The 26,815-nt window shown below is 47.6% G+C and overlaps 2 protein-coding genes across 8 annotated transcripts in view; one reads left to right on the forward strand and one right to left on the reverse strand.

The window, feature by feature from the left end:
• Positions 1-3,974: 3,974 nt before the first annotated feature.
• Positions 3,975-26,232, reverse strand: GGT7 (gamma-glutamyltransferase 7). Of its 6 annotated transcripts, none has more exons than XM_001501318.6 (15): positions 25,881-26,232; positions 19,572-19,807; positions 19,140-19,291; positions 17,791-17,908; positions 16,859-16,926; positions 16,567-16,640; positions 16,027-16,223; positions 13,980-14,067; positions 12,244-12,371; positions 11,981-12,069; positions 10,178-10,327; positions 9,941-10,058; positions 9,040-9,177; positions 8,288-8,387; positions 3,975-4,732 (listed from the first exon to the last, which is right to left on the reverse strand). In XM_001501318.6, the coding sequence occupies exons 1-15, from the start codon at positions 26,047-26,049 to the stop codon at positions 4,569-4,571; spliced, it is 1,989 nt and encodes a 662-aa protein (XP_001501368.2). In that variant the 5' UTR covers positions 26,050-26,232; the 3' UTR covers positions 3,975-4,568. The 6 variants fall into 6 exon arrangements, with proteins under 6 accessions (XP_001501368.2, XP_023482205.1, XP_023482206.1 ...); XM_023626437.2 differs by having other exon boundaries at positions 16,567-16,675; positions 16,859-17,023; positions 25,881-26,099; XM_023626438.2 differs by having other exon boundaries at positions 17,779-17,908; positions 25,881-26,099.
• ACSS2 (acyl-CoA synthetase short chain family member 2) overlaps positions 26,111-26,815 on the forward strand; it is a 50,256-nt gene continuing 49,551 nt past the window's right edge. The window contains exon 1 of one of the 2 annotated variants that reach the window (XM_070247407.1): positions 26,111-26,702. The gene's annotated coding sequence lies outside the window, so the exon portion shown is untranslated. The remainder of the gene's footprint in view (positions 26,703-26,815) is intronic. The other variant, XM_070247406.1, reaches the window with a different exon arrangement.

The raw sequence follows: 26,815 nt of genomic DNA on the forward strand, positions 1-26,815 counted from the left end.
TTTAATTTTTTCCTTTTTCTCCCCAAAGCCCCCCCGGTACACATAGTTGTATATTCTTTGTTGTGAGTCTTTCTAGTTGTGGCATGTGGGACGCTGCCTCAGCGTGGTTTGATGAGCAGCGCCATGTCTGCACCCAGGATTCGAACCAACGAAACACTGGGCCGCCTGCAGCAGAGCGCGTGAACTTAACCACTCAGCCATGGGGCCAGCCCCTCACCTTTTGGTTTTTGTGAACAGTGCTGCTATGATCATTTATGTTCGAGTTTTTGTTTGAACACCTGTTTTCAGCCCTTTGGGGTATCTATCTGGAAGTGGAATTGCTGGGTCATATGCTAATTCTATGTTTATCTTATTAAAGAAATGATAAAAATGATTAAAAATGTAATGATTTAATGATAAAAATCACTTAAAATGATTTTTAAAATTATTATTATAGGGGCTGGCCCATCAGTGCAGCAGTTAAGTGCACATGTTCTGCTTCGGTGGCCCAGGGTTTGCTGGTTCGGATCCTGATTGCGGATATGGCACCACTTGGCAAGCCACGCTGTGGTAGGTGTCCCACATATAAAGTGGAGGAAGATGGGCAAGGATGTTAGCTCAGGGCAAGTCTTCCTCAGCAAAAAGAGGAGGATTGGTGGCAGATGTTAGCTCAGAGCTAATCTTCCTCAAAAAAAAAAAAATTATTATTATAGCCAACCTAGTGGGTGTGAAGTGGTATCTCGTGTTTTTGATCTACATTTCCCTAGTGACTTATGATATTGAACTTATGATATCAGAGACTTATTGGCAATTTGTATACCTTCTTTGGAGAAACGTCTATATAAGTCCTTTGCCCATAATTTAATTGTGCTGTTGAACTGTAAGTGTTCTCTATATTTTCTGGGTACTAGACCCTTGCCAGATTTGTGATTACAAATATTTTTCTCGTTTTTGGGGTTGTCTTTTCACTCTCTTGATAGTGTCCTTTGATGCACAAAAGTTTTCAATTTTGATGCAGTCCATTTCATCTAGTTTTTCTTTTGTTGCTGGTGCTTCCTTTGGTGTCATATCTAAGAAACCATTGCCAAATCCAAAGTCATGAGAATTTACTCCTATGTTTCTTTCTAAGAGTTTTATAGTTTTACTCTTACATTTAGGTCTTTGATCCATTGTGAGTTACTTTTTGTACATGGTGTGGGTAACAGTCAAACTTCATTCTTTTGTATGTGGATGTACAGTTGTACCAGCACCATTTGTTGAAGAGACTACTTTTTTCTCTCAGTGATCTTGGCACCCTTGTCAAAAATCAATTGATCATAGATATATGGGTTTATTTCTGGATTCTCAATTCTGTTCCATTGATATGTTTATCCTTATGCCAATATTATACTATAATCAAAAATATCCAATTTAAGAAGCAAGTAGTTACAGCTTTGAGTTATTTGAGGCCTGAGGGAATATCATGAAAACTAAATTTCCAAGCTTCTTATTTCTTCATTTCATAGTCAGCAAAAGTTAGGTTCTCAATGCAAGGTGAATTTTGTTTTCTATGGTAGATCCAGGTAGTACAATCTAAATAAAGTAAAAGTGATTACGAATTTAAAGTCCAGGAGAGCAAGGACCTTGTCTGTCTTGTTCATCAGTGTCCCCATTGCTTCGGTCAGTGCATGGCATGGAGTAGACACTTAAGAAAATATTTGTGGAATAAAATATGGTATTTCACGTGCTGAGCAATGAAACAGATTTTCCTAGATATCAGAATTTTGTTTTAATATATAAGAATTGTTCCAGTGAAGAAATCTTTATTCAAAGCTGTCATTATTTGTATATTTAAGAAAGGAAATGATCCCAAGGAGCCATGTGATGCCCCCAAAGCATGCTGAATGGAAGGTCCTGTAACTCCACAGAGTCTAGGAGAGTTGGTACGACCACAGACATGGCTCAAGCACCTAAAGCTGTCAGAGCAAGGATATTCAAAGTTGCATTGGAAACCACCCAAATATCCACTAATAGGAAACTGGTTAAATCCTTCAATGAACTATGATACATCATTATAAATAATTAGGTAGATCCATATATATTGATATTGACATGAAAAAATGCCCACGTTATATTGGTAGTAAAGTAATGCTATAAGTAAAAAAAAAAAGGGAGGGTGTTATAGACAGTGTGAATAATATAATCCCATTTTTATTTTTAAATGGAATGTTATAGCTACATAAAAAAGGAGTTAGAGGAGTATATACTACATTATTGATAGTGAGATTTTTCGAAAGTTGAGATTTTGAGGTCATGGATCATCTACATTATATATTTATGTAATGTTTGATATTTAAATAACTGTTACATCTGTAACCACATAAAATAATAAAGTTTGTTTGTTTTTGAGGAAGATTAGCCCTGAGCTGACTGCTGCCAATCCTCCTCTTTTTGCCAAGGAAGACTGGCCCTGAGCCAACATCCATGCCCATCCTCCTCTACTTTATACGTGGGATGCCTACCGCTGCATGGCTTTTGCCAAGCGGTGCCATGTCCGCACCTGGGATCCGAACCGGTGAACCCTGGGCTGCCAAAAAGCAGAACGTGCGAACCCAACCGCTGCACCACCAGGCCAGCCCTAAAGTTTGTTTTTTTTTTTTAAAGAAGAGAGGGACATGATCTTTGGAGTCAAACAGACTACTTTTGAATTATGGATCTGCCAACTATTAACTGGGTGTCCTTAATCAAGTTAGTTCACGTATCTGAACCACAATTTCCCCATGCATAAATTGGAGAAATTAATACCAGCTTCATAAGCTTCATAAGGATGTTCTATCTACCTCATCAGTTTCCTCTCATACCATTGTCCTCTCAGTATGCTATAGAATAGGGGTCAGCAAACAACTGCCCTTAGGCCATATTGGGCCCTGTTTTTGTTAAATGAGGTTTTCTGGAAACACAGACACAGCCATTTATTTACATATTGTTTGTGGCTGCCTTTGTAACAGCAAAGTTGAGTATTTACTACAAGGACCATATGGCCTCAAAGCACGAAATATTTACTGTATGGCCGTTCCAGGAAAAATTTGTCAATCTCTGCTCTAGGAAGAATACACTGGCATTTTTCCACCTCCTAAAACGTAACACATTCCTTCTCATCACAGGACCTTTGCACATATTGTTCCCTTTAGCTAAAATGACATTCCCACAGCCCCCATCTAATCTTTTTCTGTGAATCCTACTCATCCTCATCACCTCCTTGGGGAGGACTTTGCTGATCCCATCGCACCTGTGAACTAGATGAACTTTTCTGCTCATAGCATCCCTTATAGAGCTTATCATGATGGCAATTACCTAATTATCTGTGTCCTTATTTCTTTAAGGTTTGATTCCCCTGTAGACTGTAAATCCATAAAAGATTGTCTGTCTTGTTCATTGCTGAATCTCTAGTGCCTAGCAAAGTACCTGGAACATAATGGCTGGATATGTGCATGCATGAATGACATAGTCTCTAAAAGGTATTTATCGTCTGACGTATACTATATACACAGTATACTCTGTAACAAATAGTTCACCTAGTAGATGTGCAAGTGGTTTAAAGCACAGTTTAGGAGTTGGACATTCTGAGATGGAATTCTACTTCTTCCATTTAATACATGAGGAACCTTAGACAAGTCCCTTAACCTCTTTTTGCCAATTTCTCATCTGTAAAAGGGGAATAATATTAGTACCTTTCTCATGAGGTTTGTAATGAAGATTAAATAAGATTATCCACGTAAAGTGTTTAGCATAGAGCTTGGCACACTTTAAGTGTTCAAAAATGCTATCTGTAATTATAATTATTCTTCTTATTTATTTTTATTAATGAAACTCTTGGATAGATGGCAGATATTATTACAACCCCCACAAAGTTGACACCTGCTTGTGCTGGAGTCAGGGCTACTGGGACAGGGTGAGCCAACACCTCCTCTCTCACTTCCACTCCCAACACAGCCAAACACAAAAGAAGCCAGAGCCATGGTTAAGCAATATTCTTTCTTTAATTCCCCTTTGCAAATGGAAGCCCCTGAGCTGGTCCCCACCCCCACCCCTACCTCATACCCTGGGGCTCCCCAGATGCAAGGCCCCCGCCTCAAGCTGGAGGGAGAGCACTCTCTCCCCAGGATGGTCCATTAAAAAAAATCCTAGTCATTTAAGAAATGAGGCTGGGGACAGGAGAAGGGAGCTGGAAGATGAGGCCAAGGTCAGGCCAGACTGGAGATGCTGGGGTTGTGAGGACCCTTGAGAAGGATTTGCAAGCACATCCCTAAGCTCAGGGCCAGCGTGGCTGAGGGAAAGGAGGCAGACAGACAGATAGTCTGACTCCTCAAGGTCCCGCCTGCCTGGTTGTGGACACTGACATTCACCACCACCACTACCACCACTACCACCACCACCAGCCTCCAGATGGAGAATTTTCCAGTTACTCTGGGATAGGGTTTGCTAAGCATCCCCTCTGGCCCCTGAGCTGGGGCATCCCTGGGGTCCACCTGAGACCAAACCTGGGAGAAGGAGGGACTCTAGGAACATGCAAAGGGGGGGAGCAGAGACTCCCACCCCACCCCACTGCTCTACAGGATGGTGGCTCCAGCTGCATCTGGGCTCCGAGGATCCTTCACACCGATGATGAAGTTGTTGGTTCTCCGGCTGCCATGGACCCAGGATAAGACATCTACCTTCTCCACATGGTGACCCCTGGCTTCCAGGAACTCAATCTCTTCCTCTGTGAACTCACCTGAAAACCATCCCCCAAATTATACACATTCAGAGTGTTCCCAGCACTTGTTAGGAGTCCTTTGGTCAGACCTGAGTCCTGGTCCTGGGTGCTCCACTGAGGAGCTGTATGACCTTGGGCAAATTGCTTTACCTCTCTGAGCCTCAGTCTCCTCATGTATAAAATGGGGGTTATACAAGAACCTAGTATAAGAAGTTGTTGCAGGGATTAAAGACAATAATACACAGAAAGCACCGAGCTCAAAGCCTTGCATACAGTAAGTTATCAATAATATACGATCATTCTTAATATTAGAAAAAGGGCTTTGGGGTCTTATCGCTGAAGCTGCAATCCTTACTTGCCAGGATTACTGCACAGCCCACTAACTGGTCCTTCTGCTTCCAATCCTGCCTTCCTTACAGCTTATTCATACAGCAGCCAAAGGGATCCTTATAAACCATTAGTCAGACCATGTCACTTCCCCCACTCAAAACCCTCTGATATCTTTGATGACTCTTAGAATAAAATCCAAAGTCCTTACCATGGCTCCTAAGGTCACACATCATCTGGTATCTTGCTACCTCTCTAAACTTGTCTCATCACTTTCTTCCACTCTCTCCCTTGCTTAACTCTGCTCTAGCCTCCTTGCTGTCCCTCAAGTAGGCCAAACATGCTCCTACCTCAGGGCCTTTGCATTTGCTGTTCTCTCTGCCTGGAATGCTCTCCTCCTAGACAGTCTCAAACTGGCTCCCTGACTTCATTCCAGTCTTCAGAGAGAACTTCCCTGACCACTATCTAAAACAGCAGCCCCTGTTATCCTTACCTTGCTTTGTTTTCTTTCAAAGTACTTAACGCTACCTGTGTTTGTTTATTTATTTAGTGTGTCTCCCTCTGCTAGACTATAAGCTTTTTTTTTGAGGAAGATTAGTCCTTAGCTAACTGCCAATCCTCCTCTTTTTGCTGAGGAAGATTGGCCCTAAGCTAACATCCATGCCCACCTTCCTCTATTTTATATGTGGCACACCTGCCACAGCATGGCTTGATAAGTGGTGCGTAGGTCCATGCCTAGCATCAGGACTAGCGAACTCTGGGCCGCCAAAGGGGAGCACACAAACTTAACCGCTGCGCCACGGGCCGGCCCTTAGATTATAAGCTTTTTGAAGGCAGGAATGTTGTCTTGTTCACTATTGATCCCCAGTTCCTAGAACAGGGTGAGGACATAGTAAGTGAGGCAAGTATTTAGCGGATAAATGAACACATCCCCATCCTCTTGCATAAATTCAGGTCCTCATCATCTCTTGCCTGAACCATTATCCCAAGTGCTTCCTGTATTTCCCCTGCTTAAGTTCTCCTTCTTTCAATCCACCTCCCCTACATGAAACAAATCAGGTCATATCCCTCCCCTACTCAGTTGGATAAAGTCCACCCTTCTTAACACAACCACCATGATAAACCCTGCAATCTCATTTCCCACTTCTCCTCAACAAAGATGTGGTCTTATTTCGCTAAATGGGGTGATTTGGTAGTTCTTGAGATAAAGGCACAAGAATAGCATTAAATCACCGAGTTGGAAATGTATTCGCTTTGTGGTTCACTTTCAATCCGTTCGATAATAGTAAGGACTAAGTTTCGGTCTGGTCTCTAACATTTCTAATCTTTAACAGAGACAGCAGACTTCAGAGCCTTCTGGGAGCAACACTGTCTAACTAAAACCTAAAAACATTTGATTTTTTTATAGCTACTTATTATCTATTTAATGGCAAATTATGCTGTTTTTCCATTTGTGATTATAAGATTTACTTTTAAAATACATTTAGATTAAAAAGGAAGTCCATTTAGAGGCACACATTACGTAAATAATGGTTTAGATGGTGTGCAAATGTGGCAAAAGTCAGGAAGGTGCTGGATAAATTCTGAGGTTTGGGAAACAATGTCTCTAGTCCAGCTGGACTCCTGGCTGCTCTCTGAGCCATTCTTTCTGGCTTTTGCCTAGGCTGTTCCCCTTGTCCAGAACATTCTTTACCTCCATGTGCCAAATTCCTGCTCATACTTCAAGGCCAGCCAGTTGTCACCTCCTCCATTGAGCTTCCCAGAGCCCTCAGGTGGATAACTTTCCCTTCGCCAAGCCTCCTCTCCTCATATCCCTGTGTTAGACTGTGAGCCCCTCAGAGAAAGGCTAGGATGAGCCGCCCCCCTCCAAATAACTTAGCACAGAGCCTCACATTCAATAGAGACCAAAAGATATTAGTTGAGCAAAATCCTTTTTGCTGAGGAAGATTCACCCTGAGCTGACATCTGTTGCCAATTTTCGTCTTTTTGTATGTTAGCCACCACCACAGCAGGGCCACTGAGAGACAAGCGGTACTGTAGGTCCACAGCTGGACACCGAGTCCAGGCTGCCGAAGTTGAGCACACTAAACCTAATCACTAGGCCACCAGGGCTGGCCTGCACAATTCATTTTTAAGGACTTAGCCTCATCATCCATCAGCTGGGATCCAAAGTGTCACTGGCCAACTACAGAGTGTGACTGCTGAGGATGTAGGTCTGTGGCTTCTAACATGCTTCAGTCCAAGAGATATCAAGAGCCATACAGTAAAGAATTGAGTCTTCGGTATCAGTCAAGTATATGTTCTAATTGCAGTTCTGCCATTTACTGGTTGATCTTTGACTACTTTATAACCTCGGTGGGTGTCAGTTTCTTTATCTGTAAAATGGGGAGAACAATACTGAGCAAGCAAGGACCATGTCTCATTCAATTCTGTATCCCCTGTGGACTAGCATAATACGTTGTCTATTGTAATAAAAACTCCTCAAAGGTGCACATACTTTCCCAGTTACGAAGTTAAGCTCCGTCCAAAATTAAGTACTTGTCCTTGTTAGAGGAAAGTCCTTCTCCTCACCATAATCTATAAGGTCCGTGATCTGGCCCCTGCCAGCCTCTCTGATCTCATCTCACTCTCACTCACCCTGGTCTCATTTCCACTCCCAAAACACGCCAAGCCCATTCCTGCCCTGAGTTCTTTGCATTTGTTCCCTTGGCCTACAAAGCCTTCCCCAGTTTTTTGCATGGTGGGCTCTTTCTCACTCTTCAGATCTCAGTTTAAATGTCACCAAAAAGAAGCCTTCCCCAGTCATCAAGTCAGTCCTATGCATCATCCTGCTTTATTGCTCTGCAGATCATTTCTTTTATTTTCTCCTACTTCTTTCTTTATTTTCCTGTCTGCCTGTAAATGTGGTATCCTCAGCAACTAGGATAATGCCTAGTTCACAGGAGGTATTCAATGCAAATTGCTGAATGAATGGTTTGCAAAATGAACAACTATATCTTATTTTACAAATGAGAAAAACAAGGCTCAGAGTGGAGACATGAATTTCCCAAGGCCACGCAGCAAGGAAATGGCAGGACTGGTTCCAATCCCCAGATCTTTCACTGTTCCAATAGGAGTTGGTTGAAAGAAATCGAACTTTCACTGGCAGGGAGTTGATGCTGGTTGAGGCAGGGGCACCCTAGGGAGGAGCCCCTTTCTCCGCCCGGCCCTGTGCCCACCCCATGGGGATCTCTGCTCTGCACTCACTGTCCACCTGCAGGAGGTTGGACTGCAGGTCCGGGTGCAGGCGGCCACGGGCCAGGCTGTCACTCAGGTTCCGGTTTAAGGTCAGGACATTCAGCAGAACCTGTGGGCAGCCAAGGGGCAGAAGTCAGGGCTGTCCCAGAGGTAGGGGTTCAGGACTCTGTAGCCCTTACCCATGGTCCAGATTCTTTAGTCTTTAGAACCCTTATACGAGGGGTGTCATCCGAGCCTCTCAACAGCTCAAGACAGGCAAGCCTGTGATGACTGTCCTCACTTCACAGAGGGGAAACCGAGGGCCAGAGAACTAAAGTGATTCACTCCAGAGTTTAGAGTGAGCCAGGAAAGCGGCACCACTAGCATACAGTCTCCTTTAATCCATTCCAGGGCTCTCCTCCCTCCTGCCTGACCAGGTCAGGGTTAATAGCTGGGGGTGGTCCAGGGTACAATGTGGGGACTTGTAGCTTAGTGGTTAGGACGATGGGTAGGCTCTGGAACCAAACTGCCTGCCCATTCTCAATTCTACTGGCCCTGCGATTTCCCCTGCAACCTGGGAAGACAGGGAGCTTCAGGGCTCCCTTTTTGCTAAGAAACAGAGCAATCCATGTCCCCAGTGCCGAGCATGGGCCTGGCACAAAGCAGCCTCAGCCCATGTTTGCTGAGAGGATGAGAACAGGCCAGAGGCATAAGAGGCACCGGCAGCCCAGGCCACAGTTTGGCTCCCGGCCACAAAAGGCCTCCTAAGGCGGAAACTTCACCTGGGTCAGGCCGCTGAGGCCCCGGGCAGCTCCATTGGCTCCCAGGGCGAGGTAGGTCCCACAGAGCCCCTCCGCTGGCCGGACCACAGTGGGCAGCAGGAAAGACAATGGCCGCTTCCCTGGCTGCACCGAGTTCTCCTATTGTCAGAGGATAGAAAACACAAGGGAGATAAGAGGTGGGGCGAGACAGGAAAGGGCTACCCCATCACTCTTCCAACCTCTCTCTCTAGCGTCTTCCATAGGCCCAGTTTTCATGGGAGATGAGCCCCTTCCTAAGCCACAGTTTGCTGTCTGTGAAATAGGCAGGGTCCCTGGATAACTGGGGTGGAGAGTTGACCCACCAAGCTATGGGGCTGCTATGGGGCTACCATGGGTGGCAGGAGAGGGGACCAAGACAAGAAAGATGGCTATGGGGAAGAACAGGATAATCCCCACGCTGGTCACCTCTATCTGTCTTTGTCCTGCTGGGGCCCTGGCTTGCAGGGTGTAGAGTACTGGCCTCCAAGTAGACAATAACTCCTATCTCTCTCCTTGGGTCTCCCTTTAGTGCCACAAAATAGGGCTGAGCCCCATCAGCTGAGCATCACACAGTCATAGACTACTAATGCTATAAAATGCCCAAAGCATCAAATGGGAGTCAATTATCCCCAATGCCCCAACTGAGGCCCAGAGAGGGGGTCAAGACTTTCCCCAGGTCACACAGTGAGACAGCGATAGAATGGGACAAGGTTTCTTTGGACCCGCCAGGCTCCAAGCCCCAGACTTGAGCTGAGGATGAAGTGGACAACTTGTTTAAGTTCCTTTTCTTTATAATAGAACTTGCTAGAGGAACTAGGGAGGGAGGGGCAGCCATACTTCCTAGCCTCAAGGTCCCCAGGGGAAAAGGAAAGCAAGGCCCTACCAGGCTGGGCGCGGAGTGGTTAGCAGTCCTGTTGGGCCAGGAGAAGTCCAACATCTGGCTGTTGAGCAGGATCCCTGAGGGGGTGATGAGGCCGCTGCCAAAGGGTCGGTTCAGGGAGCTGCAGGCCGAGGTTGGAGCCAGGTGAGTGTCAAGGCAGCCCTCACTCTCATCCAACTCCCACCTCCTTCCTTGTCCAGATGATCCCTTGTGCCAGGTTCTGAGTCTGAGCTGGCATACCTGACCATGGCCACAATGAAGTCATCAGGGCCCATGATCAGCACCTGGGCAGCAGTGGGAGCCCCGTCCAGCTCGTAGACAGGCAGGAGGGGGGCAGGGGCCGCCTGGGAGTCATTGATGTGGCCCCGGAGGTAGGCAGCCTCCACCTTGCTGAAAAGACAAGGGGTAGGAGGTGAACACACAACAGGCTCTCATTATGCCCCACTTACCACACTTTGTGATGTCTGTTTGTGCAATTATCTGATTAACATCCACCTCCTGCACTGAACGACTAGGTCTATGAGAGCAGAAGCTCACTTGTTCCCAGCAAATAGGAAATATCTAGGAAATAGTTGCTGAGCAGAACAAATTTATTCAGGTGTTATTCAGATTCACTTCTAGAGCCAATTTTTAATTTATTTTATGTTTAAATCAAGAATTTTTTAGTTACTTGATTTTACTCAATTCTTTCTATAAAGTAGCTAGGACATAGTAGATGCTCAGAAAACACTTGTTTGGAATGAACAAATTGAATTCATTTAACTTAATGTTTGTAGTCCAGAACTAAAGTTTTATTAAGAGTTTAGTCAAGGGAGGGTTTTGTATACAGGGATCTTTACTTGCTATTAGAATTATTTTTTTAAGTCACAGGAGGACTTGGCACATAGTAAGTGCTTAATAACTATTTATTGGATGAATTAGTTGAATGAATTTAATATAGGGGGGTGTGTGTGTGTGTTTCAGAGCTAAATTTGTATTGATCTTGAAAACAACATGCAATTCTCCAGACTTCTTAAAGTTCAACTGAGGGTTTCTTACCTAATAACTCTTAGTTCAGTTACTCTAATTGATTAGAGAATGACAAGTTACCAAGGATTACTGAAGACATTCACTCCATTTCCAACCACAAAGGCTGGTGACCACACAGAGAAGGCACAGAGGGCTTTGTTTCATGTGGTTTGGATCAGTGGGTTGCGGGGGAGGCTTGGTTTTTAGCCTTCATCCGTGGGGCCTTGAGCTGGTTATCGTTTTCAGTTGCTTCATTTGTGCTTTTCAATTATAAGCTTCTCATTTAGTCTCAACATTTCCAACTTAATTCATAGAGGGTTGTTTGAGTAGCAATATAAATTTGCATTAACTCTATTTTTGGCTTCTGATTTTTCCTTAGCTGGCCTTTAAGACAGTTATAGGAGCAGTTAAATAGTAACCATTCTTACACTTATTGCCAATTAATAATAATAATGATATTGGTTGAACACTTATTATGTGCCAGACAATGTCCTAAGTGCTTTGGATGCATTTAGTCCTCACCATGACCTCTTGAGGCTGGCACCATTATTGTCAAGCCCCCTTGCAAAAACTGAGACTTAGAGAGTAAAAATGACTTGCCCAGGCTGCACAGCTAGTGGATGGTGAAGCTGGGATTTGAAATGAGTCAGTCTGACCAGAGTCCACAGTCTTCCTACTGTGTTATGTTGCTAATGTAGATACAGTAAAATCAAAATCCCAACCACCTCCAGTATTTGCTTGGAGACTGTTATTATTGATATTACACTTTCTTTTCCCACTCAAAAGGGGAAACAGATGGGTCCATATAGGAGTCAAAAAAATTTGAGAGCCAGGTGAAGTTGACCAACTCATTGTACAAATGGGGAAATTGAGATACAAGGAGAGGCAACCACTGTGGCACACTGTGAGTTGGGGCTGAGTTGAAATTGACTTGGGACTTCAGGCTTTATTGTTCCACTAGCTGCTTTTCACCTGTTCTTTCCCCCATATCCTGCACCACCTCTGCAGTCCCCAGGGTCTTGCCCTAGGACCCACCTGAGCATGTCATCCATGCTCTCGGTGATGGTAGAATCGTAGACGGGATCTCCCAGTCTGCTGGCCAGGGCTAATGCGATCTTCAGGGTCTAAAAACAGAGCTGGGGTGTGGAAGAGGCTGCCAGGCCCCTCCCAGCACCCACACCCAGGATCCTCATGTGTGAGAAGACTTGGAGGTGACTTAGTCCTGCACCACGGCAGCACCCCATCCCCTCACTTCCAGTGTCCCCAGACCCAGGGTAGGGTGGAGGAATCAGCTTTACCTCTGCCACCCAGTGAAGAGCCTGTTCCCGGGACACCAGGCTGGTTAGATTGAAGCCCTCGAGGATGTTGAGAGCACTGATGAGGGCAGGGCCCGTGTGCGGGGGTGGGGGACTGAGAACTAGGTGGCCTGAAAGGACAGGAAATGAGAGATGGCAGGGGAGGGGTCAAGGCATCTCTACATCCCACCATCACACAGACTGAGACCATTGCACTGGACTCCCTCATCAGATAGGGAAACTGCACTGAGAGGCAAAGTGTTGAGAGGCAAAGGGACCCACCCAAGTTCATATGCAGAGTCAAGGGCAGGGCCAGGACTCAACCCAGAAAACTGGCCTTTAGTGTCCTCTTCCATGTGAGGAAACTAAGGCTCAAGAGGATCGTGAATTGCCCAGAGTCACACTGCAGTCCATTGGCAGAGCAGAGACAGGTGTCAAGATGTCCAGATTCCTGGTCCACCATGTGCCTTTCAGCTCCTCCCACAGACCAGCATACTTTTCAAGGCCCCTGATGGTCCCACCCAGAAAATTTCTTGGGAGCAGCAACCTCCTCTTTCTATTTGAGGCCCCTGTTATTAGATGTTTGGACATCAAAGGAATAATAATAATACCCGACACATAACACTAACATTAATTAATTCATTTAATCCTCACAATGGGTACTGTTATAATCCCCATTTTACAGGTGAGGAAACTGAGGCACAGAGAGGCAGCTAGTCCAAGGTTACAGGAGGCAAAGGGAACCCAGAGTACTCAAGGTACTGGCATTGCCAAGAGAACCCAGGCTAGGAAAGGGAGATGGAAAATCAAGTACACACTGAGTGTTTTTGAAATCAAATACATTCAGTGCCCACTCTGATCAGGGCAACTCTAACATCATATCTCATCAAATCCTCATGGGTACCCTGAGAGGCAGGTACTATTATTATCTCATTTTAAGGAGGGAACCAGGGCTCAGAGTGGGAAGTAATTTGTTCAAGGTGAATGGCACAGCTAGTACTCAAACCCAAGTCTTCCTGGCTCCAAAGCTATGCTTTTCCTCTGTTCCATATACCACCACCTCTGGCAGAGGAATCAGGCTGGAGATTGAGGCCTGGAAACCTGAACTCAGAGGTGGCTTCTCCTGGGGCTTGAGGTGATTTGGGCCTCCAAGAGGGGAGGGAACCGGAGAATCTTCTGAGGGACCCTGGAAGCTACCATTTTGGGTTCAGCAAACATGGATTTCAACCATGTCATAAGCTTGGCTTTCTGGGTTCCTCATTGATTCTGAGTTTGGCAGGTTAAGTTCCATTCCCTCTCTGGGCCTCAGTTTCCTTTTGGCACAATGAGCGGCGGGTCTATGACTGTCTTGAAAGGTTTGCTCTAACCTGAAGCTTAGATGGACTTTGGTCTTACAAATTCTTCTTAGGAAGTACAGAGCAGTGAGAGTGGGGCTGAGGAGGGGGCTGAGGAAACACAGTGCCCAAATCAAGAAAATTTATGGCCAGAACCCCAATTTCCAGGACTGAGTCTTTGACCAGACCTCCCTCCCCATATCCTAAATACTGGGGGAGCTGACCCCATGACTATTTCAGAAGGTAGGCTGGCTCTGGCTTGCTTCAACAATTGGCTGCCCAGGCAGCTCATTGCCTCACTTTCTCTCCTGTGAAATGGGGAGGAGTCTCTAGGCCAAAAGGATGTGGCCATGGACTGGGAGGCTTTTCTTGAGTGGGGACCCTGGGAGATAGGGGAGAGGTCACCTCTGTACACGCCACACACGGGCTTCTCCACGAGGGCACTGTAGTTGCTGAAGTCCTCCTCAGTTATGACACCCCCTGCGTGCTGAGCCTGGAGGGGAGAGAATGACCCCACCACTGCTGTGAGCCACAGACCACACTCTGAGCATGTGGTACAATAGGGCTTGGCCTATTGTATACATTTGGATCACAGACAGATCAGATGTTTATCATTTTTGTGCCTTCTGCAACTCCCATTATAGCCTTTAAGGACCCCATCAGCCCTGGATACTCCAGAAAAAAGGAATAGGGAAAAGCACTAACACCGAGCACCTACTATGAGCCTGACATTGCACTGGGTACATTCTATGAATGACTTAATAGAATTCATAGGGTTTTCAAGGCCCTTGGTGATCTGGCCCCTGCCTACCTCTCCTACCTCGTATCCTGCTATTCCCCAATGAACTCTGTACTGCCACCCAGAGTGACCTGCAGTTCCTAAACTCATGACTCCGTGTCCTTGCATGTACTGCTCTCTCTGCCTATATAAAAGGAAGATTTTCCACTTATAGCAGCACTTGCCTATACGATATCAAAACTGAATTCTGCATTTCTCTACAACCAACTAAAGCCACTCTAAAACCATGAACTCTGGATGACCCTGGTAAGAATGACCCTTACTAGATGTAACCAAGCACTCTATTGACCAATGAACCAATCTTGTACAAACTGATGGGCTCATTCCATCCTATCCAGCACACTAATTTTCAATCATAAATTAGCACAGCTACTAGGAATGTTCTCCCTTTTTTTAGTATTTTTTAGTACTTGAAACCCCTGACTTTTAATCTACCCTCAGTGAACTACACATTGAATTTTTTGGCTGGTGTGTGTTCCTTTATCTGACAAGTTAATAAACTCAACTCTGGGTTTTTTTTCTTTTAAAGCTCTGATGGAATTTGTTAGCATCTCCTTCATCCCCTTCTCCACCTGCAGGAGAGGATACATGACCCAGGTCTGGCTAATCAGAGCATTCCTTTTCCATGCCACAGGGATTGGTTTGGGAATAGTCATGAGAACTATGACAGGCTCACGAATATAACCTTGAGGCTTTTGCTGGAACTACTGGAATGAGTAATGCTCTTTCTTTAGGATGGCTTTCTGGAAGGATGGCTGGTAGGGAGCAGGTGTGGAAAGGATCTGACAGAGAGTGAATTCAAACAGAGGGAGGTAGAGTCATGAGACAGAAAGAGAGACAGACAAAGTCCTGACAATGTGATTGGAGCCCCTGGACCCACCAGATCTAAAGCCAGTACTCTGCTGGCCCTTCCAGTTAAGCCCATATCCATATCTATCACCATATCCATACCTCCAGTGCCCAGCACAGGGTCTGGCACAGAGCAGGCACTTGTGAGTGTAGAATGAATGACAGACCTATTTAATTCCCACAACTGTATGGCAGAGATAGATATAATCATCTCCAATGAACAGATGGGAGAACCACTGAGTTGGTCTGTGTATCCTTATCTTGAACATAATTATCCGTTAGGAGTTTTGAACTATTGGCAACAGTTCTCAGAACTCATTACTGTCTCAGACCAAGACTCTTTGGGGTTGGTTGGTAAGCCCTTTTATCAATCTTCCCAGTCCAGATGGTCACCAGTGAAGGAGGTGTTTTCCCTAGTCCTAGAAAACTCAAGGGCAGGGTGGGATTGTGGACTTGGAGAAGCTACAGCTGATTCTGGGTCTCTGCCAGGCCTGGGAGGGACAGGACAGGCCCCTGGACAGGTTGGCACCAGCCCTGGTGAGCCCAAAGGTACTTTTCTCAATCAAGACAGAACAGTTCCATCACCCCAGGAGGTTCTCTGCACTGCATCCCAGTCAACCCCTCCCTTCTCCAATAACCACTGATCTGCTTTCCATCTCCAGAGGTTAGTTTTGTCTATTCTAGAATTTCAAGTAAGTAGAATCTCCAGTAAATATATGTTAAAAGAAAGACAGGGAAGGAAGGGGGAAGAGGACGTCCCTGCAGTAGGGTCCTTCAGGGCATGGGGGCTCCCTACACGCTCACCTCAGCCACCATCTCTAGCGTGAGGTTGCCACCGGCGTAGAAGGCAGCAGGGCCGGAGGTGCCGAGTGTATCCAGCACCGAGGCCAGGTCAGGCCGACGCAGCAGTGAACCAGGTAGTGGCGGGTGGCCTGAAGGCAGGAACATCTCTTGGAAGCGCTCCGAAGCATTGGGAGGTGGCTGTTCAGCCAGGGCGCGGGCTGCGGGCAGAGGGGAGGCTGGGCATGGGGGTGACAGGACTGGACTGGAGGGCTGAGATGCGCAATAGGTGGGGTGGATGACGGCTGAGTGGTGGGCCCTAAGGGCCCTGGCCCCCCAGGAGCCTATTATGGGGGAGGCAGGGGTGTATATGGGCCCCTCCCAGATCCCCTCATTTGAGGCTGCCTCCTGGTGGGTAACAGTGATGGTGGGATAGGGTGGTAAGGGGATCTGAGGAGCAAACTGGAAGAGAGGGCTTTCTGGCCTGGGCCCCAAATCTCAGAGGTTCCCTCTCCCCTCTCCATCAACCTCATGCCTTTCCCCCGACCCCCAGGCCCCACTGACCTAGATCATGGGTCACGTTGAAGCCATCTTGGGCCACAGCTGCTGCGAAGGCCAGGACTTGGGACCATGGCAGCCTGGGGGGGCCGGAGAGCAGGGGGTGGAGGAGGTCCTGGGGGAAGGAGGAGGGGTCTTGGGGGGAGGGGGGTTCCTAGGAAGGAGATTCCTGGCAAGGGAAGGGGATATTAGCCGGGGGGTGGAGAGTTGGGAAGGGAAGAATCCAGGAAGACAGGAGAAGGCCACCCAAGGAGGGGTACAGGCAGGGGCCCCTGGTCCCTAAGGGGAGGGTCTTTACCTGCCATAGAGCTGGTGAGCTTCGTGTAGCCCCTTCACCATTCCGGGGACCCCCACCAAGAGCCCAGGCTGGGCAAGGCGGGCAGGCGAGGGAGAGAGGAGACCAGGTCACTGGAAGGGGGGGGCTGGGCTGAACTCTGCAGAGCCCCAAGCCAGGGATGGGGGGCTGGCACAGGGGAGAGACACAGGCCAAGTATCCCAGAGGAGGGACAAGTAGTCCCCAGCAGGCATCCCTCCCATCTCCCTGACTTCCTATCAGCAAATGCAGAAAGGCCTCCTTTATCTATCACAGTTGAGGGATTTATAAATTAAGCAAACTCTTTTAAGAGCCAAGGCATAACCAATTTAGATGGAAACCTGTCTACATTGGATTATACCTACGCCTGCCTTTTAAAATAGAGCACAAGGGACTTTCATTTAACCTTTTCGTTATCACACCACCATTACTCCTGAGCTGTGATAAGCCACGTTTGGCTTTTACCACTGTACTAAATATCTACTTTTCCAAGTTATTCTATTTCTTCCTTTGCTCTCAGTGGATAGTGGGTTTGCCTCGAGCAGTTCCTCTCTAATATTATGTTGTGGGCTGGAAAAGTTACAGTCAACAGGCTCAGAGTGAGATGTGTGTTTTAGTGCAGCTACTTCACGACATCTCAGGCTGCTCAGCAGCCTGTTTTCCTCCTTCCTACGTGCCAGATAGGCAAGGTTGCCAGAGAGGTAAGGTGTTGCTGTCATTGCCTGTTATCAACCGTCCAGACTTTGTGGTTCATTATTTATTTTGGGGGCTACCTGTCTCCTTCATAGCCTAAGACCATCCTGCTTAACTCTTCTCCTCACCTCCATAGTAAATACTCAGCAAAGTAATGCTTGGGTTAGTAAAAGGGCAGTGAAGGGAGATACCCCTGGACCCTCTTTTCTCACCAGGGCCCCCACCTTGGTCTCCCAGGATCTCTGCAAGGCCTCTTCCCTGAGAGCCCCTGGTGCAGACTCCCGGAAATCAATTAGGTGGCTCTCATTTCGTCGGATGTCATGTATCAGCATCACGCCCCCACTGGGAGAGAGACAGAAAGGGGAGGTTGATAATATGTTACCCCTCTGAACAATTAACCTGCCACCCCTGAACTCCCAACAGTGATGGCTGTAGGCTCAGTTTGTCATCACAGCTCCGTTCCCAGCAGTGATTCAGAGAGTCAGCCACCTTATGAGGGTAGAGAGTGAAATCGAGAGGGTTGGGGACCCAGAGTTCATGGACCTCTTCCAGCCTGTCACTGGAGACTTTAATCCCTAATTAGGGAAAACCCAGAGACTGGGAAAGCAGGATGTTCTGCCCCCACCCCCGCAAGACCATAGCTGGACTGCTGCCAGCTTCCTGCACCTGCTGCCTTGATATGCCCCCGCTCCCTCTCCCAGGACTGAAATTATATAAGGACAGACTGTGCAAAACCAAAAGGGGAATTTCTTTGGTAGGGCCTAGAGGGCTGGTCTTGCAGGAGCCAAGATATGGACTTCGTCTGCTTGTCCCTTTTCTGTGGCTTGTTTCCATCCGAGATGGGGGTTGCATCTTAGATGGTTGGTCTGTGGCCAAGTAACATAATAAGGAAAGCAGGACAGATAAACAGTAGGGAATGGTGGATACTATGGCAAAGTGGACAGCACAAGCCCCATCATGGGAAGCAACTTCTATTCAGCACCAGATAACTGCAGCCATGTGGGAATGTGGAATGAGACCAGTGTTACCGGGTCTCTCCAGGTTCAAGAGATGTTAGAAATCTGGATTTTCATGGAAGTTCTCAACTTTTTAACACTAGCAAACAAACTTTTAAAAATTTAAGTGTGCAAACCAAACCAATCTGTGCGCTGGGTATAGCCCCATGGGTGGCCAGTTTGTAACCTCCGTTTTAACAGTTCTTTGCCTGGAGTGTATTTTTGGAGGATATAGGGTCCAAAGCTTTCATCAGACTCACGGGGATTTGTTGTAGAGATTTGTAAACCCTAAAAGTTTAAGTATCATTGCCCTAATGACCCTATACCCCCAACTTTGCACCTCCCTTTACAGTTTACAAAATCCTTTTCCCAGTTAAAAAAAAAAAAAAAGCTTCTGAAAACAACTCCTCTGACTCCACATAAAGAAAAAGGAGTGAAATTGGGTGTAGAAAGAGAAAATGCAAGGAGTTGAGGCCCAGCTGCCCCTCTCTCAAACTTAGAGTCCTCCCCATGGACACAGACCAGGACACAGAAGTAGGCCTGGGGGACCTCAACCTCCACAGCCGGGAACTCCTTACCCGCCCAGGCCAGAGCTGTGTGGTGCCACAATCCCCAAACACAGGGCTGCTGCCACAGCCGCATCCACAGAAGATCCTTGTTTACCGAGCACTTCGATGCCGAGTGATGTGCAACGGGCCGCATCGGTCACCACGGCACCCTGGTGGAAGATCTGGGAGGGGAAAGGGGACTAAGTTGGGGCAGGAGGAGGCCCCTGTTAAACCCAGAACCTCCACAGGGGACGGGGGTGGCAGCCCTGCCGTCTTGTCCTCTCGACTCTCCCCTACGACTATTCCCTCATTACCCCAAATGCTCCTACCTGATCGGGCCCTTCCTCGCCCACGTCACCGCCCTCTCCCCTTTCCATTTCCTGGCCCCTCTCCCTCCCTCAGCCATTCCCCAATTCCCACGGTCTCCTCAAGCTCTTCCTTGCTTCCTCCTCCCCCCCTCACCTGAGGGTCCCCGAAGTAGATCTGCATGACGAGCGCCACAGTGACACCCGTGGCAAAGGTGAGGCAGGCTGTGACGATGACCGTGAGCCCGTCCTGGCGGCAGGAGCACTCCGCCGCTGCCGCGGAGAACGGGTCTTTGCGCGTCTCCCTCAAAGGCGACCCGTCCTGGCTGCCCATCTCCGAGGAGGACGACGGCAGCCGCTGCAGCCTTGCCGACTTCAGGAAGGAGTCCGGGTCTGCGGGCGGCTAGGGGTCGGTCTGGGTGCCTGTTACCTGGCCCTGCCCGCCCTCCAGGCAGGGCTATTCCGGGTCCCCCCCTCCCCCCACCCCTGTCAAACAAACCCCCCTCAACAGCACTGCTCACCTTTCAGCGTCTCCCGACACACCCCAGGGCATCGGGCTGGGAAGACAGGGACGCCCAGCTGGGCAGCAGGGCCAGCTGGATTCCCGCCCCAAGGCCAATTTTCCCGGGACCCAGGACCCAGGGCTGAGAACACTTCCTGGAGAGGCGGGAGTTGGACCCTCCCTGGAAACCAGATCCTGCCCTAGCTGGGGCCCCAGCCTTCTGTGCAAGGAGGCAGCTACCTAAACTAAGCGGACAGTCTCTGGCTTCCAACCTTCCTTGGGTTATCCATTCATTCATTCAACAAATACGGAGGGCCTGCCATGTGTCTGGCTCTATGCTAGACGCTAGGGAAAAGGAACAGACAGTTCCTGCCCCCGTGGGGTTCACAGACCAGTGGAAGAAAAAGGTAATGAACAAGTAAACAGATAAATCATTACAAGTTGTGGCAGGTGCTATGAAGAAAAAGAAGAATGAAATGATGGAGAATGACAGTGTGAATTGGGGGCTGCTTAGCTGGGGAAATGAGGCAAGGCTTCTTAGTGGAGGTGACTTTTAAAGCTAAGAACTAAGGGATGAGAAGGAGACAGCCACATGTCGAGCAAGGGGTAAGTGAGTAGAGTGTTCCAAAAAGAAGAAACAGCAGGTGTAAAGGCCATAATGTAGGAATGAGCTTGGTGCATTAGAAAAAAAATAACCAAGCCTGAGTGGTGCTGGTGTAGCGAACAAGGGGAAAGAGCAGTGGGAATGAGGCAAGGCCAGATGCACTGGGCCCCGTGGGCCTAGTGAGAAGCTTGGATTTTACCCTAAGAGCCAGGGGAAGCCACTGGAGAGTTTTAAGCAAGAAGTTGAAGCCATCTGTTTTGTGTTTTAAAAAGATCCCTCTGGTTGCTATCTGGAGAATGGATCTGAGGATGTAAGAGTGCACGCAGGGGAGACCTGAAGCCTCTTTCTTGCTGTGTGACTATGGACAAGTCACTTCAAGTCATGAGCTTCACTTTCCTCACCCTAATAATGGAGCTAATCCCTAACTGGCCAGATGGGTACAAGGACTCCATGAGGCGATGTATACTGGGCACCCTGTAGGTGTGCACTCAAAGTTATTTCCATTCCTTTTCCACCTTGGCCAGAGCTGAGACACTCTTCCATCTTAAAATTTCCCTCCTCTAGGTTATCTTAGCCTTGAAACTAGGTCTCTGAATGGCCTAAAGGTCCTGGCTGTTTGTGAACAGTAAAGAAATAGCCTGGTAACTTGACCTTAATGTACTCACAATGTGTTTTTAAAAGTTCATTCATTCCATAAATATTTTTTGAGCACCTGCTGCTATGCGCTAAGAGTATAACCTCTTTAAAAGTCTGTGGGATAATATTAAAAATTGACTGTTATGTTTTCCTATTTAAAATACTATGTGGTTCACCAATGCCAACATCATAAAAATCCAAGTTCCTTGACCCTCGATGATACACACTCCCCTCTTTTGTCTAAATAAGAAATCATAATGTCCATATATATGGATAAAATGCTGATATATGCAAGAAATCTTCAGAAATTATTTAAGGTGCTTACTTTTGGGAAAAGATATTGAAGATGGGAATGAGATGGGGTGGGAAAACTTTTTGTTTGAAATTTTTACTACTTATATATATGTCTTTTGTTTTTTTTAAGTTTTCTTTTTGGTGAGGAAGATTCGCCCTGAGCTAACATCTGTGCCAATCTTCCTCTATTTTGTATGTGGGTAGTTGCCACAGCATGACCACCAATGAGTGGTGTAGGTCTGGGCCTGGGATCCAAACCTGGGCTGCTGAAGTGAAGCACAACAAACTCAACCACTAGGCCACGGGGTTAGCCCCAATACATATATTTTTAAATAAAAAGGACAAATCGTGGGGAGCTATGAATGGAGAAGGGGACTTTCACTTTTCCTCGCTTTTTTTTCTTTTTTTTTACCATGCACATGTAATTTGTTTTTAAACTTTTGTTTAAAAAAAGAAACTTGTGTTCTGGAAGCCTCCTTCAGTTGATCATGCTTGCTTCTAACCCTCACCACCAGCAACACAAAGTCTGTAAATAAAACTAGAATTCATTCAGCAAACAGAGGTTAAATACCTACTGTGGGCACAGAACTCTCCTTGGCCTCTAGAGGTTTCAAAAGAAGTACAGGAAATGGTTTTGAACTTATATTTATTGATGCTGACTATATACCAGGTACTTTACATTCATTCCCTCATTGAAGTATTCCCATAACTTTATGAGATAGGCCTACTCTGTCCATTTTTAGATGAGGAAACTGGGGCTGAGAAAGGTGATAATTGCCTGCTTTAGATCGTAAGATGAATAAAGGGCAGAACCAAGAGTCTATGTAACTTGAAAACCTCCTTTCCATAGCTCCACATGGCATCAGGAGCTATTTCCACCCTCAAAAACCAAACTTACAAGCTAATTCTAGTTGATATTTCCAGCTACTTGTCCTTCAATCTGTTTTCTCCAATCAGATATGAAGAACCAGGAAGTGAAGGTCATATGGCCCCAGGAGAGTAGGATGTATTCAAGACTTTTTATTCCACCGATCAATAATTAAGTTATTCATTTATTTAACAAAAATATTTACTGAGTACCCTACTGTGTAAGTGCTGAGAAAATAATACCTTTGATTTTACTGATATGTAAGAGCAACAGCAGGACACTGGGAAAAGGTTAGTTCGGGATCAGAAGAAAAGTCTTTTGGGAGAAAGATGATGAGTTTAATTTTGGCTATTCTGAATTTGTGGGACACCAGCAGGAGTTGTCTGGAGGCTGCTGGCCTAGAAGGCATCTAATCTTTATCTGCTTAGACAACATTCCTCATTCAGTTTTCTTGTAGAGAACACTATCTCCCCTCTCATTCTTCATTCTCTCATTCCTGACCAGAGTAAGTATATGACCTAGGCCTAACCAATGAGAACAGGCACCTCTATATAGTGATTTGTTCAGGGACAGGCACATGACCAGCACCAGGTCAATGAGACTCAAACTTTGTTCTTTTGCTAGAACTATTGGAAAAGAGAAAGGCTTTCTTTCTGTCTAGGTTGCTAAGGTGATAAGATGTAAGCCTGTTGTTGCTGGGGGCATCTTTCCCCCATAAGATAGGAGGCTTTCTGAAGATGAAGCCCATAAAAAGGAAGGCAAAGCAAAAGATGGAGAAAAGCCAATTCCTTTTTAGGCACCTCGATACAGCTACGCCTGAAGCCCCACATCCCTGAACTTTTCAGTAATGCTATCGAATAAAACTCTCTTTTTAGATATAGCTCAGTTTTAGCCGAGTTTATGACAAAAGAACCCTGAACAGAGTTGACTTGGCAAGTCTAGAGCTCAGGAGAGAGAGCTTAGCAGGAGACTGAGGTTATCCCTGGCTTGCTTACTCCCTTAAGGGGAGAATCACTGAAGATTTTTGAATGAGGCAGTGGCATGATCAGAAGTGCAGGCTGTGGATGGATTGGGATTAAGGGGGTGAGGGAGAGGCAAGAGGCAGGAAGAGTACTAGAAGCCTATGGGTGATAAAGGTAAGAGAGGATGATGGCTTAGTCTACAGTGGTGATCACAGAGATGGTGAGATGGAATTTGAAAGATACTTAGGAAGGAGAGACAGAGCATCTGATCCTAGTCTGGAAGTAAGAAGAAGGAGGGGAATCATGGGTGGCTCTTGGTCTTCTACCTTGGAGACTGGATGAATGGCAGTGTCATTAATTGAGAATGACACTGGGGGAAGAACAGGTATATGGGGAGGAGATGATGAGTTCAGCAGAGAACATCCTGAAAGTAAGGCATCTGCAAGACATCTAGAAGCAGATGCCTGGGAGAGAGAGGAACATGTAGGTCTGGAGCTCAGAAGAGAGGAAAGAAAGTACTTCCCTAGCCTTGGAGTGGTTACCATCTAGCTCTGTTTTCCACAGAGCCTGCTGCAGGGTGCCTGGCATTTGGTTCTGGGGAATGGCAGGCTAGAGGCTAGCTGGGCACAACCAAGGTCCTGGATAAGAGGATGGGACAGTGCCACTAGGAAGAACCACCAGGTTGAGAATATAGGAGGCCGTCTTAGACAACGGGCTGGTCCAGCTGGGCCAAAGGAGCCTTGGGGCTTGGAAGTAGTGCTGGGAGAGATGGCATTGAAATGACTACATAGGTATGATGGCAAGGTTCTTGGAACCTTAGTGTACAACCTTGGCATTAGGTACAGGTTCCTAGAAACTCAGCTGACCAAGGTCTCTGCTGGATTTTTGTACAGCTGAGGGCAGAGCTTGTGTTAACTCCCCAAGGTACTCTCTGAGGTTTGTGAACTTCCTTCCCTGCCATTCTTTCATCCTGAGATCTTCTCTCTCATTCGTTTATTCATTCAACATTTTTTATTGAGTGCTTAGCACTGTGCGGGATGGTAGAGAAAGGACAGTGAACAAAACAGTCATGACCTCACCCTCATAGGACTTACAGACATGGAATAATCACATGATTGCACAAATAAACACAAGTTTTGATAAATGCTAAAACATTTATAGGGGACAAGGAGAAAACATGTCAGGGTTTCCAATCTCTAGGTTAGGAGAGAGAGGCATTCCCAGTTGAGCTGAAAGAAGAAACTAAGGCCCAGATCAGGGTAGCTGTGCCCATTGTCACACAGTGAGTTAGGGCAGTGCTGGGACCAGAAGTGGCACTTCTGACCCCTGAAAGGACTTGGTTTCAGGCTGGTATCCACCAGGCTACATATTCCCACTTCTCTCTCTTGCCTCCTGATTCCAGGGCTACTCCCTCTGGAAAAGTAGTTCTGATCTGCAGCTTTGACATGCGATGCCCATAAACCTCCCCACTCTTCCCTTGCTCCTCCTTCCAGGTAGGGTACAGTCTAGTCAGCTTGGCAGGGGCTGCTGGTCAAGGCCAGAAGACTGGAAAGTTGTGGAGGGGGAAAGAATTTGGGATTGTCAGGCTGGAAATAGCTACAGAAGGGCCAGGCTAGAGAGGGCTGGGCCAGAGAAACAGATCTGCCAGGCTAGTAAGGGATAGAGCTCAAGTGTAGGCACTGGGAGCAAGAGAGAGTGAAACAGAAGGATGCTCTAATGCCAGGAAGTGACGTTGAGGGAAAGAGGGATGGAGGATGGAGGATGAAGAATGGAGGGGAGGATACTGCTGGACCACATGGATAGCAGAGGGAGCACTAGGGAAGAAATGCTCAGAGAGCTCTTGGCCCTCAGGTCTCCCTCAAGCCCTGTCTCCTCCCTCTCTACTCCCACACCTTGCAGTCCCTGCAGAGGACCGAGGAGAACACAGTAAAATTCTGGAGCCTGCATCCTAGGGGGCAGGGTACCTTACTAATATCCTGGCCTGATCTATGGCTCCTCTATGGCTCCGGGAGGGGTGAGGTAATCCACAGGACAGCTAAGGCACTCTGTCCCCAAGGACTTTGAGAGGTCATGCAGTCCATCCCCCTGTCTCCCAATAGCCATCACTCACAAACAGATGGGAATCATATTCTCTTTACCCCTCCCTGGACATGAAGAGATTCTCAGCTTCTCCCCATGGTCTCTCCTTCCCACAATCCCTGGCTGTGGGGAAGTTCTTCTCAAGACCTAGCCTCTATCCATCCTGCTGCAGTCCTATCCTGCTCTCTGTCACTAGAAAAGGCCTCTTCTGAGTGGTCACAGCTGTTCCTTAAGATCTTCCCTCCAACATTCCTTCTTTATTAGTTGGTTCTTCCCAAGCAGTAACCCCAATCCCTCCTACTGCAGTCCTTGGCATGTTCTCCCTTGTCGCATCCTAAGCCTCCAAGGCAGAAATACATTCCCAACCCCACCAGATAATTAACAGAGACAAGGGAGGAGAAGGGAGAGGTTCAGGAGGAAGGGGATGAATTAGGGAGATGGAGGGTGGAGGTGATGCTCCGCGCAGATGAAGGAGGACCGGGGACGTCCCAGGGGACAGGGACGGAGCCAGCGGGCCTCACCGGTATCGGGGTCTCCCAGGAAGGCATCCTCGTCCTTGCGGCCCCTCAGAGGGGCCGCGGGCGCCGGCTCATCCTCCGGTAGCCGCGGGAAGCTGGTGATGCTCATGTAGTCCACGGGCGAGTAGGCGCCCAGGGCGCTCTCCTGACTGGCCTCGTTCTCCGCCGCCATCCTCGCCCGCGCCCCCCAGCAGCGCAGCGCTTGCCGGAAGTGGTGCGGCGGGGGCGAGGGAGGGGGGAGTTGGAGAGGGCGGGGCCTGGGCTCTTGGGCCGCCGGGAGGGGGCGCCTCACCCCACCCTAGCGAGTGTCCGGGTCTGACTCGCCCCTGCCTGCTTAGCGCTGTCAGCCTGCAGTGGGTGCGCGGGTGGGGGTGGGTGTGGATGGAAAGGCTGGAGGGCAGGTCGGGGTCGCGCAGTGGGGGGTAAAAGGAGAAGAGCGCGCTGCAAGAGCAACCGTAGTGACCCGGGGCACCTTATGCAGCCCAGGGGACAAACCTCTTCCTCCTTCCAGTTTGAGCTAGAATCCTCCTCAGACCTCAGACCCCCTCCTTGGCCCACAGACTCTTCCACTGACCGCAAACCTTTCCTCGACCCCAGATCCTCTCTCTGATCCCAAATTTCTTGGACCCCAGACCCCTCTTTCGACTTCAGACTCTGACTTCACCTCCCACCCTCAGAACCTGCTTCCTCCTCAGACTGCTTCTTCACTTCAATACCTCTCCTCGAACGTCAGATCCCACCCTGGACCTCTGACTCATCTGACTCATCTGACTCCTCTTTCCATCAAAACCCCTTCTTGGACCCCTGACCTATCAGCATAGGACGGTGAGTCCAAATTTGAGCATGTGTTAGAATCTTTAAAAGCAGATTCCCAGATTCCACACTAGAGATCATGATTTAGTAGGCTAGGATGGGGTGGGGGGGAGGGCAGTCTCTGG

This window comes from Equus caballus, chromosome 22, assembly GCF_041296265.1.
Source record: "Equus caballus isolate H_3958 breed thoroughbred chromosome 22, TB-T2T, whole genome shotgun sequence".
NCBI lineage: Eukaryota > Metazoa > Chordata > Mammalia > Perissodactyla > Equidae > Equus > Equus caballus.